At 43.6% G+C, this 17,914-nt stretch overlaps 1 protein-coding gene across 2 annotated transcripts in view; it reads left to right on the top strand.

Annotated features, from left to right (window-relative positions):
• Positions 1-17,914, top strand: part of NEMF (nuclear export mediator factor) — a 31,181-nt gene that overhangs the window by 9,090 nt on the left and 4,177 nt on the right. For both annotated transcript variants that reach the window (XM_059723432.1, XM_014601318.3), the window contains 18 exons: positions 412-489; positions 862-1,070; positions 4,047-4,232; positions 4,626-4,689; positions 5,491-5,579; positions 6,126-6,229; positions 7,561-7,623; positions 8,031-8,143; positions 9,277-9,334; positions 9,691-9,749; positions 11,527-11,647; positions 11,790-12,096; positions 13,458-13,500; positions 13,593-13,642; positions 15,386-15,533; positions 16,009-16,086; positions 16,173-16,367; positions 16,875-16,907. In XM_059723432.1, the coding sequence (XP_059579415.1) occupies positions 412-489; positions 862-1,070; positions 4,047-4,232; positions 4,626-4,689; positions 5,491-5,579; positions 6,126-6,229; positions 7,561-7,623; positions 8,031-8,143; positions 9,277-9,334; positions 9,691-9,749; positions 11,527-11,647; positions 11,790-12,096; positions 13,458-13,500; positions 13,593-13,642; positions 15,386-15,533; positions 16,009-16,086; positions 16,173-16,367; positions 16,875-16,907 (1,998 nt within the window). The remainder of the gene's footprint in view (positions 1-411; positions 490-861; positions 1,071-4,046; positions 4,233-4,625; positions 4,690-5,490; positions 5,580-6,125; positions 6,230-7,560; positions 7,624-8,030; positions 8,144-9,276; positions 9,335-9,690; positions 9,750-11,526; positions 11,648-11,789; positions 12,097-13,457; positions 13,501-13,592; positions 13,643-15,385; positions 15,534-16,008; positions 16,087-16,172; positions 16,368-16,874; positions 16,908-17,914) is intronic.

Raw genomic sequence — 17,914 nt, 5'->3', positions numbered from 1 at the left:
GCATTTGCTCAGTATAGGCAAACTGATTGTATATTGCTTGGATAGTGGGAGATGTTTTGTTCAGCTAAAAATAATGGGTTGGCCTGTGTGGAGCAGGCTTGAAGCCAGGTGCATCCAGCACAGTTCTTGTTTGAAAACTGCTTTTACTACTAATGTTGTTACCAAAGTTATGATGCTCCTTGGATGATTATTAATCTGTACACCTGTGTCATTGAGTATCTTGTAACGGAATCCCTATCTAGCAATCACTGAAGTTGCTTTCACTATGCTTTCTGTAACAGTGCTGCACAGAATCCTCTTCCACTGCTTTCTTCTCTGCATTGGAACATGGCACAATGAATATCTAACAACATTTTAGATTATCAAAGGTACAGTTTGTAAGAATTTCTTTCTTCTCCTTTGTTTTGAAAGGAAAGACAAGCAATGAAGAAGCTGGAAAATGTTCGTAAGGATCACGAACATAGACTAGAAGCTCTTCATCAAGCTCAGGTAGAACTGACATGTTTTCATAGGATACGTCTTAAATAAATTATTTTTAACATTCCATGGAGAATGGGGTCTGTCATACTACTAAGTTTTAAATCATAGCCCAAGATTAAATGCTTTCTCACTGGTGAGCACTTTGTACTTTGTTGGGGAGACATGACCTGCCTGCAGTGATTGTCAGTGCTTTGCACTTTCTCTGTAAGGCGTCACCTGACCAGACCTAGTTGCAGGAATTGAAACTTCTCCTTGATTTTTCATGCAGTTTCATTAATTGGATTTATATTTAATTTAAATCAGCATTTTAAGAAAAAAAAATGTTTTGTTCTGTTTGATTGTTTATTTGAGTTATAATAAAGGCTTTTTTTTTTTCTCAAGGAAATTGATAAGGTAAAAGGAGAGCTTGTAGAAATGAACCTCGAGATAGTAGACCGTGCTATCCAAGTGGTTCGCAGTGCATTGGCCAACCAGATAGACTGGACTGAAATTGGAGCGATTGTAAAAGAAGCTCAAGCTCAGGGCGACCCTGTTGCAAGTGCAATCAAAGAATTAAGGCTTCAGACAAATCATATCACAATGCTCTTGAAGTAAGTGTGTTGTAGATCAACAGGTAAATTGCATGAGCAGCAAAGTAACTGGGAAAAGAGGATCTTCATTTCTATTTGCATGGTTTGTCAGTTCCCAGTTGCTCAGTGTGGGATAGCAGTACTAAAGGGACAAGGCTTTATGAGCAGACAGATGGATACACTCAGCTGGAGCTCCAGAGTCCCTCTTCCTTTTTGTTTATTCTTTAACTTAGTTAGTGAAATAGATTGTTTAAATAGACAAAAGCCAAAGGTAACAGCTCATGCTGAAAAGTGGCAGAAAATGTCCCGGAGGCAGTAAAAATGCTTCTGGGGTCACAATCACTCTTGCCTCTGGGACATTTTCTGCCATTTTCAGCATGAGCTGTTACCTTTGAACTGTTTTAAGTAGACAAAAGCCAATATAGCAGGCAACTCCAAGCATGTTGTTCAGTGATCCCTAGAGTTTCTTGTGATACTTTGACCCCAGGGAAAAAAAATCCTTACAAAGATTTAAATGGTGGAGTGCTGGCTGGTAAAAAAATAAAATAAAATAGCCCAGTGGGAGTGTTAGATTTCAAGATACAGATGACTTATTTCTTACAGTAAAAACCTTGACAAGGAGCTTCATATTTGATTGGAGCCTAGAGTGCATTTAGAAAAAAGATTCACCATTTGAGTTACATTACTGTTCAGTGCCAATACAAAAACAAAAAGGTTTTTGAATGTAACAGTGGGCATGTCTACACGTGCGCTGGATTGCGCAGTTCCAGAGCCTCACAGGTTATTTCCTTTGCTGCTGCACAGTAACATCGACATCAGGGTTCGTGCCCACTGACACTATGTCACCATAGCATCTTGTGTAGACGCACCCTGTGGAGTATATTAAAGGTATAAATCCAAAATCTAAATCCTAAATCCTCTGTAATCCTAAATCTGAATCTGAGCTAGTATATGGAAAAGCCCAATAGAGTAGAAAACCGATAGTTGAAAATGTCTTAAAAACTAAGAGAGCTCTCAGAAAGCTCCTCTAAAAGTTAACCTACAGATTTCTAGTTACATAATCCAGCTGCCAAGTACAACAGAAGACTGAACTATCTTGATTCCAGGAATTGGTTTGCACTCCGTATCACAATTTACTTTCTGTGTTGTAAGTCCCACTGATGCTTCAAACTTTATTTTTTTTTTTTTTTGACAAATTAAAGTCACACGAAGTGAATTTCACATCCAGGGTAAAAGAATCAATGAAATAAACAGTCCTACTTAACTCTATGAAGAGCATTACTAAGCTATGTGCTGCTCCTTTGTCATTTGGCTACACTCTGCCAAACAACAATAGAAAGCAAGGCTCACTGTGCTGATAAGGAGCCAAGAACAACTCAGAGCAGTACGTGTTCACAATAGCTGTATGTATATACATTGGCTGTTGATGATTGAACAGGAATTTTACAAAATCTTGCATCATTACCTGCCTATATGTGTAGAGCAGGCTTGTCCAACATACGGTGGCCCGCCAAGCCATTTTCTGTGGCCCACGGTGCTGCGACAGGAAACTAACGTAAACACTGTTTACTTTCGTTCCCACCACTTGTCCCTCCCCCAGCCCCTCAGCAGCTTCCTAATGGCTGCTGAAGGGCTGGGGAAGGGACAAAGTTCCCACACGCACCACTTCAGCTTGACGTTGCCGACGCAGTGCGGCTCCTCCTCTCCCCCTTCATTTCACTGCGTCCCATCCTAGCCCCACCCCTCCCTTCCTCATTTGCATGTTGGCCCCGCCCTGCACTGACCCCGCCGGCTGCGCAGTCTGGAGCAGGTCACGGTGCAGTGGACAGGTGCAGGGGGTGCAGAGGCTGGCGTGGAGGGGTGCTGCGTCCGGGCCCGCAGGAGATGCTGCTGTGGCTGTTGGGGCGGGAAGCTGGCACCACTCCCGCCTCCCCGCATCCCCCCGCGCCCGCAGACATCATGCTGGGGGTGGTAAGTCATGGGCCCTGGGGAGGGAAGGAGCCCTGCCGGGCGGGCTCAGGCTGCCCCAGGGGAGAGGGAGCAGGGGGGTGTCCCTGCACGTCCCACACCCCTCTGTAGGGTCCCCACATGTCCCCCTGGCTGCTGAGCCCAGTCACGCAGGTATGGAAGCATCCTCAAGGCCACCCAGGTGGCAGGGAGGACACAGCAGGGTCAGGTGGCGCCCCTTGACCCCTGCTGCCCCCCCCCCCCCCCCCAGCTGCAGCTGGATTGGACAGGCCGCGTGAGCGCCCGCTCCTGCCGGCCCACTAGGTGATAAAAAGTTCATGATCCGGCCCCACATTCAAAAAGGTTGGACACCCCTGGTGTAGAGCCACAATCTATCCTTTACTTTGCACAGATGTCAGTAATAGAATATCAGACGTCTTATCTTGGTTTTCCTTTTTTGGAACACGTAGCCTCAAAACCATATATACTAAGCATACTTTCTCTTTTAAAAGCATAGCATATTTTTTAAGTTGCTAGCAGGATTGAGCTCCTTAGGTAAGATGGATCACAAATGCTGCAACAGAACAAAGTTTCAGAAGAAAAGTGCTGGTTTGTTAAGCCTGAAATGTTACATTCAAACTTTTACTGAATCCAAAGTAAAGTTCTAGCTTTGTTCAGGTTTCTTTCATGGGACTGGAGACCCTGGAAGCTGCAGCCCTAAGATAGGAGGTGCCTGGCATATCTGCCCTGGAAACTGCCTGCTTGTCTGCCCTGTTCTGTGAAATTGAAGTACTTGTCAGTGTCACACTACCTGCTTCTCTTAGCAGTGAAACCAACAAAAACATCAGCCTCATGTTGCAGGCTGTGATGCTTTTAATTGCAGGATCCTGTGCTTTGTTTGCAGCTAATATTTTAAAAATTGGTTTTGATCCAGTTTGTGCCAAAACCAAATTTGGGGGGAAATGAAATTTCTTGGAGGAAAGCATAATGCTGGATTTTTAAATAAAAGGTCTGGAATATTTCTAATACTGTTCTTTAATGTTGGGTTAGGAACCCTTATGTACTGTCTGAGGAAGAGGAAAATGATGATGAAGCTGATCCAGCAAATGAAGAAAAGAAAGAGTCAAAAGGAAAAAAGAAAAAGAATAAAACCAAACAGCTGAAGAAACCACAGAAAAACAAGCCGTTGTTGGTTGATGTTGATCTCAGCTTGTCTGCCTATGCCAATGCCAAAAAGTAAGATTTAGACCAGGCTTGGTAGTTTACTATCTTAGCTATAGAATGGATGCTTCCCTGCTCTTGCAGTGATGGCTACTGCTGTTTTAGTATCAAGTATTCTCTGACTGCTATGTTAAATGCATGTTGATCACTGAGCATAGACACATGCGCATAAGAGTAGATTCTTTCTCTCCAAAGTGAACATCAGCTCCATACCCTGCATGCCTTGTGAGGGAAAGAAGTAACTGATTGATTAAAGTTTTCAGGTGAACAGGGCTGCACAGTAAGAAAAGAGTTAAGCCACATATAACAGTCCATTACCAGATGGAACACTTACTGCAGATGTGAAGTACAGTGGGAAGAAATGGTCTATATGAATGAATGCTGAGTAAATTGATCTGTGTTTCACAGGTATTATGATCATAAGAGGCACGCAGCGAAAAAAACACAGAAGACAGTTGAAGCTGCAGAGAAGGTATTGATATTTTTTCTGATTTGTTTTGAATATCATGAAAAGCAAAGACCTAAAATACTTCCAATATGTAAAACTTGAACTTTCCTCTGAATTTTCAGATTACTTTTTGCATTTATAATAGTTGGACAACTGCATTTTTTAAGCCTCCCCGCAGTTCATTTCTCTTTATAGCTATTAATTTGCCAAACCGATTTAATCAAATATGAGGCTGATAAATTTCAGCTTTAAAAATGACTTGGTTTTTATCAGTATTGAGACTGTCAAATGGCTTTGTGATGGAACAGAGTAGCTATGATAGCAGGAGCCATAACGATTAGGTATCTGGTAAGTTCTTTAGAGTATACGTTATAGAGAAACTACAAGACTTGGTAATGAAGACCTGTGTTTTTCAAAATCAAAAATGTTTACTGACACAACTGTAATTCTGCATGTTAAGAAATGGTATTTAGGCCTAGAAATACACCTAGGCAGGATAATTTTAGAGATAGCAGGGCCCATCAGTTAGGCTGTTGTTTCTAGGCCTAAATACCATTTCTTAACATGCAGTTGTGTCAGTAAAAGTTGTTCTGAAACATTTATGATTTTGAAAAACGCAGGTCTTCATTACAAAGTCTTGTAGTTTCTCTATAACGTATACGCTAAAGAACTTCAGATACCTAATCGTTATGGCTCCTGCTGTCATAGCTACTGAGCTCCATCAAAAGCCATTTGACAGAATCTCCATATTCCCTCACTGTTGAATTGGTGCTTATATAATTACTTCATTTGTGGATTTGTGATTGTCCATGTTTACCTAAACAGGCATTCAAATCAGCTGAAAAGAAGACAAAGCAAACACTGAAGGAAGTTCAAACAGTTACTACCATTCAGAAAGCAAGGAAGGTTTATTGGCAAGTAATTTTTTATGATTCGCTCTGAGATGTCATAAACTTGTGCATTTTTAAAAGAACACTGTCAAAAAAAATAAGATGAAAATAGCTTTCCAGGTACTACACCTGCCCTGGCTGGCAGCTGCTGTGGTTTCACTGTGATAGGCTCTGACCCTGACTGTAGGGAAGGAAGCCTTCAACAGACCCCTGCATAAGTACATACATCTGCCTGTGCAGATCCTTTTGTGGGATTGAGGCCATATCATCGTAAATGTTTGCCTGGGTCATTTGTATATCCAAGAGAGGAATTAGAGAGCTTGTATAAAAGGTGTAGTACAGCAAATACTGGTAGTATAGAAAAGCAAGGTACAGACAACAAGACTTTTTTGTTTATATTACCTTAATATCAGTGCTTGTATTGAGCTGTACAAAATCAGTATTTAAGAGTACAAGTGGTCAATGATGCAATATCTTTAATTAATGAAAGAGATCTCGGCAAAAACATACCCTCTGTGATAAGTAAAGAGTTCGTTATCTTACGCTAAATGGTATGATACAATTTGACAGGTTTGAGAAGTTCCTGTGGTTCGTTAGCTCTGAAAATTACCTCATTATAGCAGGAAGAGATCAACAGCAGAATGAAATGATTGTGAAGCGATACCTGAAATCAGGTTAGTAAGATTAAATAAGGCATGTCAACACAGATTTTGTTTTCTTTGCTGATCGTCGTGAATTTATGTATTGTGGCTATAAAACTGAAGAATACTGTTAGATCTGTTTATTTTGGTCACTGAGGAATGATGTTATTGGCTTTTTTTGGTTGTTGTAGCTGATAGTTATGGCCGTGGGCCTGGAGTACTGTGGCAAGTGTAGTCCAGTCCCCATGCTCCACTGCCAGCCCAAGCCCACAGCAAACTGCAGGTCCCAGCGCGGAGGGGGAAGGGGTGCTGGGGTGCAGTCACAGGGCACCACACTCAGTAACAAAGGGGCTCCTGCAGCTGCTGCCATGCCAACACCATGCACACAGCAAGGGTCTGAGCACTGGGACTACTGCAGAGATGTTAGGCTGCGCACAGGTTGAGTAAGGTGCTGTGCGAGGGACGTTCCCCTTTGCCAGGCACCTTTGCAAAAGCCGCTTTTCCCTGGTGACCATGGGAACTTAATTGCATGGGGCCCACCGGCGCTGGGGCAGTGGTGTGCTCTGGGGCTCCAAATGCGCCCAGCACTGCGGAGCTGCAGGTAGGACCCGTGAGTGAGGGGGCGACCTGCATGAGAATAAGGTGGTCACCACCTTCCTCATCGAGGGCCAGAGCAGGCAGGAGTTGTGTGTGTGTTAAACGCAAAACAAACAAACAAAAAGGTTTCTTTATGTCAGTAGTTTAAAATGTCTTGCACCATTGCTAAATATCAGTTATTGGATTGACATCAGCCGATGCGGTTGGTTGATCATTGGCTATCAGTATCAGCCAAGAAAATCTTTATTAGTGGTACCTCTGATATAAGCAGCTATTTGTATGTGTTCTCATGTTTAATCTGAAATTCTATACAATCTTTAAAGTCTCTTGGATTTTATTTAGTATGTGTACAAGTGATCTGATGCAGTAATTTAGAAATAACCTGAACTGAGCTCCAAAGCAAATTAACAGACCTTAGCTTTTGCAGCTGCTTGTGTGCGTTTCACAGAGGAGAATGTTTGTGCATAGTTACAATTAGTATTTCCCTGCAGAGCATTACAGTACTTCTGAATTCAGTTTTGCATTCACATACCAAGAGGTCTTGTGTCACGTAAATTGTTATGATGTTGACCTCTGAAAGACTAAATGATGAGAAGTTTGAGATTAACCAGCAATCAGGCCTGTAGTTTGTTCCCCCTGAATGTATGGGGGTTTTGGCTTGATCCAAGTAATTTAGTTTCTGAGTAAAGTTGGGAACCCTCTTATAATAATCACTGTCACTACTGGGGTGCCTTTTGAAATGTACCATCTGATCTCTTCTGTTTTAGGGGACGTATATGTGCATGCTGATCTTCACGGTGCAACAAGTTGTGTCATCAAGAATCCCACAGGTAATTCCATTGAGAGCAAAAACAAACAACCCCAAAACAGCATTTAAAAGGTTGTATTTATAATATAATGTAGACTCTACCTTTGTCCACACTTCACTTTATAGTCTGAGTTTGAGTTTGCTAGTCCAAATTCTATCACTACTAATACTCAGCCCAGTTAGGAAGTTGTCCTCTGACATGATGCATAAGGGAGTTGCTTTCAGAACTGCCTTTCCAAGACTCCACTTTGAGACCCTTTCTGTAATACCTTTTATTTTCTGAAACATAAAATTATGTATGTGTAAAATGTTCATTATTTCACTTCAAACAAAGATTATATTTAATTTTGGTCATAGGACTTAATTGATGTAATTTATTTCCTAAAACACATGTCCACTAACTCTGATATTTAATTGTTCTCATTAAAGGTGATCCGGTCCCTCCACGTACCCTGACTGAGGCAGGCACAATGGCATTATGTTACAGTGCTGCCTGGGATGCCCGTATCATTACTAGTGCGTGGTGGGTTTATCATCATCAGGTAAGAAAACCTTGTGCATTAGTTTTGAGAAGTTAGCCTGAAAGAATCGATGTGGAACTGTAGGTGTGCAACGAGACACCAAAGAGGCAGAGTTGCGTTCCAGTTGGTTATTGCTCTTACAAGTTCTCCCTGAGTGTCCCAAAGTGGTTGGGGTGTGAATTTACGGAATAGGGTCTGTGTGGGGGAAGAAAGGTGGTGAATTTAGCCTCTTGGAAGAGAGTATCGTCTTGAGGAAATGAATTTATAAACATTATTGATTTTTTTTTTTTAATTTCTAAGTAGAATTTTAATTTGTGTATTAAATTACAGGTAATGTGCTTTGGTGGAAAGCATCTAGAGTGGTAAAATGAGCAGGCAACATTAAATAAGACAGTAGTAATCTCTAGTTTAGATTCAGTCACTTTTTCTCATAAACCCAAGTGTGATTTGTCCTTTTTAATATAATTTTTTATGGCCTCATATTGGAACAAAGGTTGATTTTGCACACGTTTGTGGTTTCCCTACTTGCACATCTTTGTGTGGTATTGGATGCTGTCTCAAGTACAGACAGTGAAAGGCTGGTCTCAAGAAAGTTCTGCTGTTTCACAGTCAGATTACCAGTCTTTTCTGCTGTGATTTGAACCCTTTCATCTCAAGACTTAAGGCTTTTTTCCCCTAACTAAGAAGGGACCTCCTGTGAGCACAGCACTGGCATTGCCCTATACCAGAGGAATGGGGAGGTTTACTTTGCAGTGCCCAGTTAAGTCAGCTTTTCAAAACACTGAAAATAAACTGAACTGGCCCATTTTAAAGCTAGAAGGAACTATTTCATCATCTAGTCTGATCTTCTGGATGACACAGACCAGAGCTTTCTAGACCATGACCAATAACTTGTTACTGAGCTAGCGCATCTCTCCTAGTCAGACAGTGAATTGTTATTTTAAGTCTGAATCACACGAGGTTGTTCCTCAGCAAATCCTCCCTGTAGCACTCGGCAGTACTGCAGAGTCACAAAATTATTCCCTAGAAACCAAAAACATAGATGGCCTAAGTGTCAGGTTTTACTACTGTTGATACTTGGTGATGCATGGTTTTTCTCGGTATTATTTGAAAGATAAGAGTTACCAACTTGTGCTGCATGGTACTTTGTTTAGGTATCTAAAACAGCACCAACCGGAGAATACCTGACTACCGGAAGCTTCATGATCAGAGGTGAGAATTAAAAGGTTGCTGTCCACCTGAAAATACAGCTCTGTCTGACAACTCTCTACCTTCAAGTAGCACTGAAACGTTGTTTATGTTGGTTAATGTTTTGAGCCGAACACAGAAGTGTGGGGAGGGGGAGGCTTGGCTTATGTGGGGAAAGGCAACTTAAATTGCTTTCCCATTCCTCTAATCCCAGTGTCGCTTTGGAGCCAAAATAGGCCCCAGTTTAAGTTTATTGAAACCTAAAGCAGTTACAGAAGATCCCTGATCTCATGTGGCTGTTAGTTCCTGTACCTGGAGCGTGGGCTGGGATAATCGTTGCAGTTTGTGTACTGAAACTGTTTTGTACATTTCTTTTCCAGGGAAAAAAAATTTCCTTCCACCTTCAAATCTTATGATGGGCTTTAGCTTCTTGTTTAAGGTATTGTCTTATTCGCTGATAGTATGCATCTCCTTGTCACTCTGATAGGTTATAATTTTGTGTTTCTGTCACAACAATGCTATGTTGCCTAAGCACATTTCCCTGTCAAGAATTCTGTCAGTGTGCCCTGCATGGACGAGGACCCTCTTAATGTAGCTCACAGGCATGGGACATGCAGCTTAGAAATACCAGGCAGAGAATACAGACTGTGGGCAATGGTCAGTGATTCTGAAAGGAAGCGGAGATTCTGGTTGCCAACTTGAAGACTGACATTTTTTAGTTCTTCACTTTCAGGTTCCTTGAAAGTGCTACTGGCTTTTTATTCAGCTTTCCATGCGCTTTACTTAGACCAACACTTCCAATTGTAATTTAGGTGCAGGTGGCCTCTCCCTCCCCACTTCCTTCCCCCTGGTTTTCCAGAAAGCCAGGGAGAAGTAGGCATTTTGTTAGTGGAATGGTACCAGATAAGAAATATAGTTATAGGAATCCTAAATCCCACGTGTGCTTTTTCTGATCCTTGCAGCTTCTGCTTCTTCCCTTTGTGCACCATCCTCCTCTTCCTTGGTCCCTGCTCTGCATAGGCTTTCTGTATGCTGTGGGAAAAACAGGCTTCCTTCTCCATTGTGTGATGTTAGCTTACAGTACTATAACGGGTCTACAGTATTAGGGGGGACCTACACTGTGACTTATCAGCTGTTCCTGCCCCTGACATGGTGGGCAGCAGCAGCTGCTGATGGATGATGTACCATTCATCCATCCGGCACAGCCATCTCAGACACTCAGCTGTGTTGTCTTTTCCCACTTTGGAGTTCTTTGAAAATGTTTGTCGGTCCTGCATCCCAGTGTGCTTCAGCACCTGCGTGCTCCTTCACAGCACGGGAATCCTGCTGCACAGCAGTCTCCAGTGCCGCTTCAGTGCAGCTGTTGGAACCGGGAGCGCCTATTTTTGTCTTACCTACTAGTGTCTTCACACCTGTCTCTCTCTCCTCATTGCAGCTAATCTCAGAAAATGCTGCTTCTGCCAGTTCAGTATTTTTTTTACTGACATGAGGCTCCCAATCTTAAACCTTCTCTGTTTAAAACAAATGAACCCTGTGAGCACAATTGCTTCTAGCTTTCTTCCGCCAATTCTGTTGGAAGTGTTGGCAGAAGTTTCTGAAGCTCATCGTTTGTATTCTGACCAGTGGGTATGTGACTAGATGAAATAGGATACCACTAGCCTTGTGCTTCCCGGGACATGTTTTCCAGGCTGGGTTTAGAAGATGCATATTCCTTAGTGGTAAAATCGCTCAGAAAAGAGGAGCTCTAAACTAAAAGTGAGGAAGCCAAGCGTTTATGTAAATAGCATTAAACTCCTGGCCTTAATCACCAGGGAGAGAAATGTGCATGAAATGTGAGAGAGAATTTAGGAAACTCGAAGAGTTTCACAGGAGGGGTATGAGACTGAAGGGCAAACTGGAACAACAGGAAGGTGATGCTGAAATAAACAAGGGACTCTAAGACCCCCCACAAGGGTTTCCAAAGGATGGCTAGTATTGATGGTGTAGTGAGCCTCATCCTCCAGCTCTCACTGAAGTAAAACTACATTCTTTCCCCTAATCTGAATGAGAGCTGGATTGGGCCCCTGATGAACATCAGCATCAGGCTCCCAAACATCACTGGGATGGTGTGAAGTGCCTAGTGTTCCAGCACTGAAGTATCTCCTTGTGTTTGCTGTAAGCCATGTTCCTCGGAATCAACTTTTTGTCCAGTAAAAAGGACCTACTTCTCTCACTAGGTGGATGAAAGTTGTGTTTGGAGACACAGAGAAGAAAGGAAAGTCAAAGTGCAGGATGAGGATGTGGAAACTGTGACCAGTGGTAGCAACGAACTGGAGTTGGAAGACATTGAACTCCTAGGTATTATCCGGGGGATAACGTAATAGGAGGTGCTGCAAACTAATAAAAACCCCCTGAGGTATGCAGTCAGCATTCTGATTTGTGCAATTTTAGTCTAGTGTCTTTAATCTGAAATGTTTTTTCCTACGTCTTCTATAAACAGCACCAGAAGGAGATGACAGCAGCAGTGATGAAGAGAAGGCAGAGCCTCAAGAAGCACCTAATGGTGTAAACATCAAGACTGAAACTAGCCTGGAGGAAGCTCTTGCTGAAACTATCCACGAGGAGGCTGTTGCTGACCCAGACAGGGACAGGATAAACAATCCAGCAGCACAGGAGGAAACCTCCGAAGAAGATGGTGCAGAATCTGAAGAAGAGGTTGAAGGTCAGGAGCTTGCAAGCGAAGTGAAAGATGAGGAGATGCAGTATCCAGACACTGCCATCGATCTGTCACATCTCCAGTCACAAAGGTAACTGAAGGAGCCGTGATATTTTCCAGTAGTGCCACCATTGCTACTGCCTTAGAGGGCTGTTTGAAGGTGACCGGGGAGGCTATTCCTGTCCCTGGTGTGTTGGACAGCAGCAGCAGCTGAGTGTGTGGTAGCCCCACTGCACCCTCTCTGGCCATTTTGCCCAGATCTTCCTCTTGCACCATTTTGCTTCCCCCTTCTGTGTATTGTTGTCACCCCTGCAATTCCGCATTCTCTGGTTCGGAAGTGGAAACACCAAGGTCACTTCTGTTTTTATCCTGCTTGCCAGGGCCTGAATTTATTGCCATCTGGCTGTCCATAGGAAATGGGCCCTAGTGGGTAGTCCTTACTACCGCAGATTCTCACAAAAGACATTAGTTAGAGAATGGAGTAGGCCTCAGAATAAAATACTCTGATCCTAGACAATGAGGCATTTCAGGACGAGCTTATGCAAAAACTACCAGCTGTCCTAAGGAATAGGACTTCACTTTCTTGCAGCCTTGGTTTCTTTTTAATACATATTTCATGTGAAATAAGCATTTGTGTATGGAACAGAGAGCTAACAAACACATATTAGTCTAGAGAAGAGAAGACCGAGGGGGATTGAATAGCAGCCTTCAGCTCCCTTCAGGGGGGCTGCAAAGAGGATGGAGCTGGGCTGGTCTCAGTGGGGGCAGATGACAGAAAAAGGAGCAACGGTCTCTAGTTGCAACAAGGGAAGTTGAGGTTGGATATTAGGAAGAATTTCCTTGCCAGGAGGGTAGTAAAACACTGCAACAGATTACCCAGAGAGGTGGTAGAAGCTCCATCCTTGGGAGTTTTGAAGACCTGGCTTGACAAAGCTTTAGCTGGGATGATGTAGTTGGGGCTGGTCCTGCTTGGAGCAGAGGGTTGGACTAGTTGTGACCTCCTGAGGTCCCTTCAACCCTCATTTTCCATGATTTCTATGATTTCTGTTCCCAATATATCAGACACCAAGCCCCTCCTCCCCCTGTCCTCAAAGCTGAAGCTTTCAAAAGAAACCTAACTTGATTGACTGAGGTTCCTTTGCAAATCTTAGCTCAAGAGACAGGCATTTGACCCTGGGTTAATGTATCTAGCTATTGACGTAAAAGAGAGTTCCATGACTATTATAGAGGACAATGAAATAGTATGCCAGAGTGCATTGATTTATAATCACCTCGGGTGCAGCAAATTTTCTGATATACATTCAAGAAAAGAAATGATGTTTCCTGGATATGTTGCCTAGTAGATACCCCTCTGAGAGCTTGTCTCAGCTGTGGCTGCCTCTAAGTTAAAGCAGTTTGGTAATACAGTTCATTCTCTAAAGACACGTGCTGTGCCTTTCCATTTCTTCACAGATCCCAGCAGAAGATGATTATAAAAGAGGAAGTATCCGACTTGGTAAGCCCCCAATAAGCTTTTCAAACAAATAGCCCAACTTTATGCTTTGTGCTAGTGGAAGTAATGAAATCTAGCTCTATTTCACTTTATAGAGCGATAGCAAGTCACATGGGCGAAGGCATTTGTCAGCCAAGGAGAGAAGGTAAGAATGTCCTTCCATCCGAGGGAAGGAAAGGTCTAAATACATCTCTGTTTAAGGAAATGTTTGTTTCTCAAGCAGGAGCCCTGTCTGAAGAAAGTATAAGCAGCCTGTTCCCTTCCATCTTGAGTTCACAGTGTCGATATTGACTTGCTCTGAGTAAGGCATTGCCTGCTCCAAAGCCCCCACTCAGATCTGCTCTTGATTTCCAACATGCAGCTAGCACTGCCCTTGGCTCTCTCAAGCAGTTGGTAGAGTTGTCAGGCAACCCCAGCTCAGTTCATATAGATGCTAATGCAGATAGATGAGCTGAAGAGATAGATACCAGGAAATGCTGATCAGTGAAGTGTTTCAGGCAGTTGAATTGCCTGGATTGTCAGTCTTATGCCTCCAAATGGGGTTCTGCCACCAACAGCCCTCTGCACCAGAGCATCAGGGCCCGCTCCTCAGCAGTATTCAAGTGTCTAAAGTCCTTTGAAGCCCTCACCCCATGGGATAGAGGCACATGCTCCATGTCTCAGCTTCTCAGTGCTTGTCAGAGGGTCTTGACAAAATAATTGTGCAGCCCACACTGACAGTCTCTCTGCATCAGGTGTTGTGCAGTATAAGGGAGATCTCAGCATTTCTTCTATCGGCATGGCCTCCCTGGGCTGGCATGTATAGTCTGGAGAGCAAGCTGGATGCAGGAGCTAATCCTTAGGAGGCCAAGATAATGATTGTGTTTGCTTTAAAAACCACGTGGTTCCCCAGACAGACATGTCAAAGTACACGGAGGTGGTTTCCTCTGTGAATAGGATTTTAACAGCATTGCTTGCAGTAGCAGAGACAGGGCTCCATGACCCAGGTGGTCCATTCCTTAGAAGATCCCAATTCTTGTCTGCCCAGTCCTGAATTAACTGGTCAAGGTATGAATGTCTATATACTGCTCAGTGTGTCAAAGGTGTTAGGGAGGAAATACAGTTATTCCTCCCATACTCCTCATAAGCATAATGATAGAAGCTGTCATGCCCAGAGTCCAGGCTGGCCAGATTTGGTGTGCTGCCTTTTCCAGAGACACTAGGAGGGTTTGGGATTGCCAGCGTGCTGTGCTTGCAGCTTGCATTGGGAATAGCTTATTCTTCAGGGACCAGTGCTGGACCAAGCTGCAGAAGAAGGCTCTGCCATTCACTTTCTCCAAGGGAAAGCAAGACTTATTTAATTCACTGAATGGCGAGGTTGTGGGAACAGTTGGCCATTTGTTATTGGTGTTGTAGCCCCACTAGTATTAGTCCTTGCAGATTTGTAGAGCTGCAGGAGGTAAGAGAACATGTAGACAGTCTGATGTTAAGAGCAGGAAATCGGAACTTTTTGGTTTGCCACAGGTATAAAGAAGAGAAAGTGGCTTAGCTGTAAATTCTGTTCCTCGGAGAGATTCAGGATTTCTGTCAAAGAGAATATCCTGCCTTTTTTGAGCAGTCCATGGTTTGTTTGGTGGGAATGGGTCCTGATTGTCACATATTGGTTGGAACAGCAAGGAAGCTTGATTCCCGAGGGGGAGGTGAGAGGGACAGGACACTAACGGATTAGAGCCTTGAGTTTGGGGAAGTCCCACCTTAGCCGCACACAGAGACAAGTCCAGAAGTGACCACAGTGTGCATCTTCTGGGAACCAACTTGTAATGGTTGTCTATGTTTTTACTATTGAATTAATTAAAGGCGAGTTATTTTGGAGGGGATGTCTTAAATGATTTGCTCTCGTTTCATGTAGAGAAATGAAGAAAAGGAAGCAGCAAAATGACACAGAAAACTTGGAGGCATTAGAAGAAAGGGAAAAAGAGAGTAACTCTCTGCTAACACCACCTGCTGCTGCCAGTAAGAGCATGTCGGCCCCTCAGCCCGTGAAACGAGGACAGAAGGTAGACAACAAGAAGCTGCAGAAACGACTGTTTCACCCCAGTGAAGAGAGGCCTTGACTTGTGAAGGGTTCATTTTGTCACACTTGTGCAGTATTCTTTTTTGTATGGTCAGAGATGTTGCGGTATCTAAACACCTTGAGACTTTACTGACCACTTGTCATAGAGTCATAGGAGAGGACCCTTGGGAGGTCACATCTAGTCCGACCCGTTCGTGGCAGGAACACTCATCCAGATAAATCTTTGTCTAACCTGCAGTTGGTAAAAACCAGTTGCTGAGTGATTGCATATTTCCCTGACAAAAACTGAGATTCTGTTGGACCGGTGTAGTGTTAACTCTTAGAGGAATCCAGGGAGACCAAATGCCATGTGTGAGTGAAGGACAGATCAGGAGTTTGATCTGTAAATTTCTCTGGGTTAATGTTTCCAGAAATCTTTGTGCTTTACTGATAGCCCGCTACTTTTATTTCTCCTACAGAGTAAAATGAAAAAAATGAAAGAGAAGTACAAGGATCAGGATGAAGAAGATCGTGAACTTATAATGAAGCTCTTGGGTGTAAGCATCTCTTAACTGCCTGTCCTTCTTACCGATTGCTCTGTGTTTGGTGTAGGTTCTCAGTCATTTGTGCGTGTGAAATCTAGTCTGCAGGGTCAAACAAAGATGATAAATTGAAGAAAGGGAAGAAAGGAAAAACAAAAGAAGAGCCAGTGAAGCGACCACCTCAGAAACCAAAGAGTGGACAGCGGGCAAACGAAGGCGTGAAAGAAACGCCTCCAGGCGGAGTGGTGTTGCACGACTCGCAGGATGTAGCCCCAGAAGAGCAGCAGGATGAGAAGGTAAATGCTGCGCACTCGCTCTGCCCCTGCTTTCCTGGCACCTGGCTGCTCAGGCTCTGCTAAGCCATAGGTTTGCTGCAATTATAATGTTACGGAGTCCATGTAACATGTCAGTGTGGCACCGTATTTTGTCCCTCTCTGGAACACAGCCATCAGGAGCTGACATTGAGAGATGCACTGGTCGGCTGAGTTTTACTGGGGATCCCTTTGTGTTGCGTTCTGTAAATCATGTAGCTGAAATATGATTGAGTAGGTAGATGATGCAGCTCAGTCATTCCAGCCCAGTCTCTCTCCCAGCCTTGCACATACCGAGGACGTTTGGGAGGAGGAAGAAAAAGCTCTAAGGAATACAGCGGTACAAATGTGCTTGGCTTCTCCCTTAATGTGAGCTCTGGTTCTGTTGCGTTGAGGAGCCTGTTTGTGTGTGCTGTGAACGTGAGCTTCTGGAAGAAGTAGTTTCATGTTCTGCAAGTTCTAATGTTTCATTTATTTACATCCCTCACGCAGGATGAACAAGATCAAGATCAGCAGGGAATTGAGGTAAACGTTTATCTTCTAGCCTCTACTAAAATACCAAGATACAAGTGTTTAGAGACAGCTGAGAGCCTCCCTGCTCATCAGTAACGTCGGCCTGGCTTCTGAGGTTGTCTGAACCACTCACCTTGTTACAGGAGGATCACCAAAGCATTTAGTTTCCAAGTTTTTTGTTGTGTTTTTTCATAGAAGTTGGGGGCTGGAAGGGGCCTTATGAGATCAGGTCCAACCCGCCTGCCCTGAGTTTGAGGAGATTGTCACAGAGGTTATACTCTCGGCCTGCCAGAAGCAGCACTAAACAGTTGGAAGTCTGTTGCCTGTGACCTTGGTGTAGACCCCAGGAATTCAGCCCTTGCCTTTATTACAGAGAAGTAAGGCTGGAAGGGGCCTCAAGAGATCATCTAGTTCACCCAGGGATCAAACCTGTCACCTTGATGTTATTAGCACCACACTAACCAACTGCTCCTATGACAGAATAACACTTGGGGTTACTATGTATGCTTAGCATATGAATGGTCAGTCTGGATAAAGGCATTCCTTTTCAGATGGAGAAGTTTGCCTTTTGCTTTCACCTGGAAAACTCCAGGGGCCTCCAGACAGACAGCAGGTGATCCCACATCCCTAGTAAAGCCTGACTATGATGAAAATTGGTCTTTAGTTTAAAAGTTGCAGTTCACTTCCAGACGTTAAAAAAAACACTAAACCCAAGAACCAGAGAACACTTTTGCTCAGAAAATGTCTGTAGAGATGGTTCACAGAAGTAATCAGTACTTGTTTAAAAAAAAGAAAGAAAGCACTTACCAGAGGGAGACAAGGTTTGGGTGAATCTGATATCTTTTATTAGACCGACTTAAATTCAGGTCAGGCTGAGGAAGCCTCTGCGATTGGTGTGTGCTGTTCGTGGACACAGTGAATGTCATTGGAGAGGCAGCTGTGCTGTCTTTCTGAATAAGGAGGTCTTCATTGACCAAGCAGAAATATAAACCCCACCCAGGAAGTCCCAGACACCACGC

Source organism: Alligator mississippiensis, chromosome 2 (assembly GCF_030867095.1).
Source record: "Alligator mississippiensis isolate rAllMis1 chromosome 2, rAllMis1, whole genome shotgun sequence".
Classification (NCBI taxonomy): domain Eukaryota; kingdom Metazoa; phylum Chordata; order Crocodylia; family Alligatoridae; genus Alligator; species Alligator mississippiensis.
Note: the sequence above shows the minus strand (reverse complement) of the source record. Positions and strands in the feature narration are given on the sequence as shown.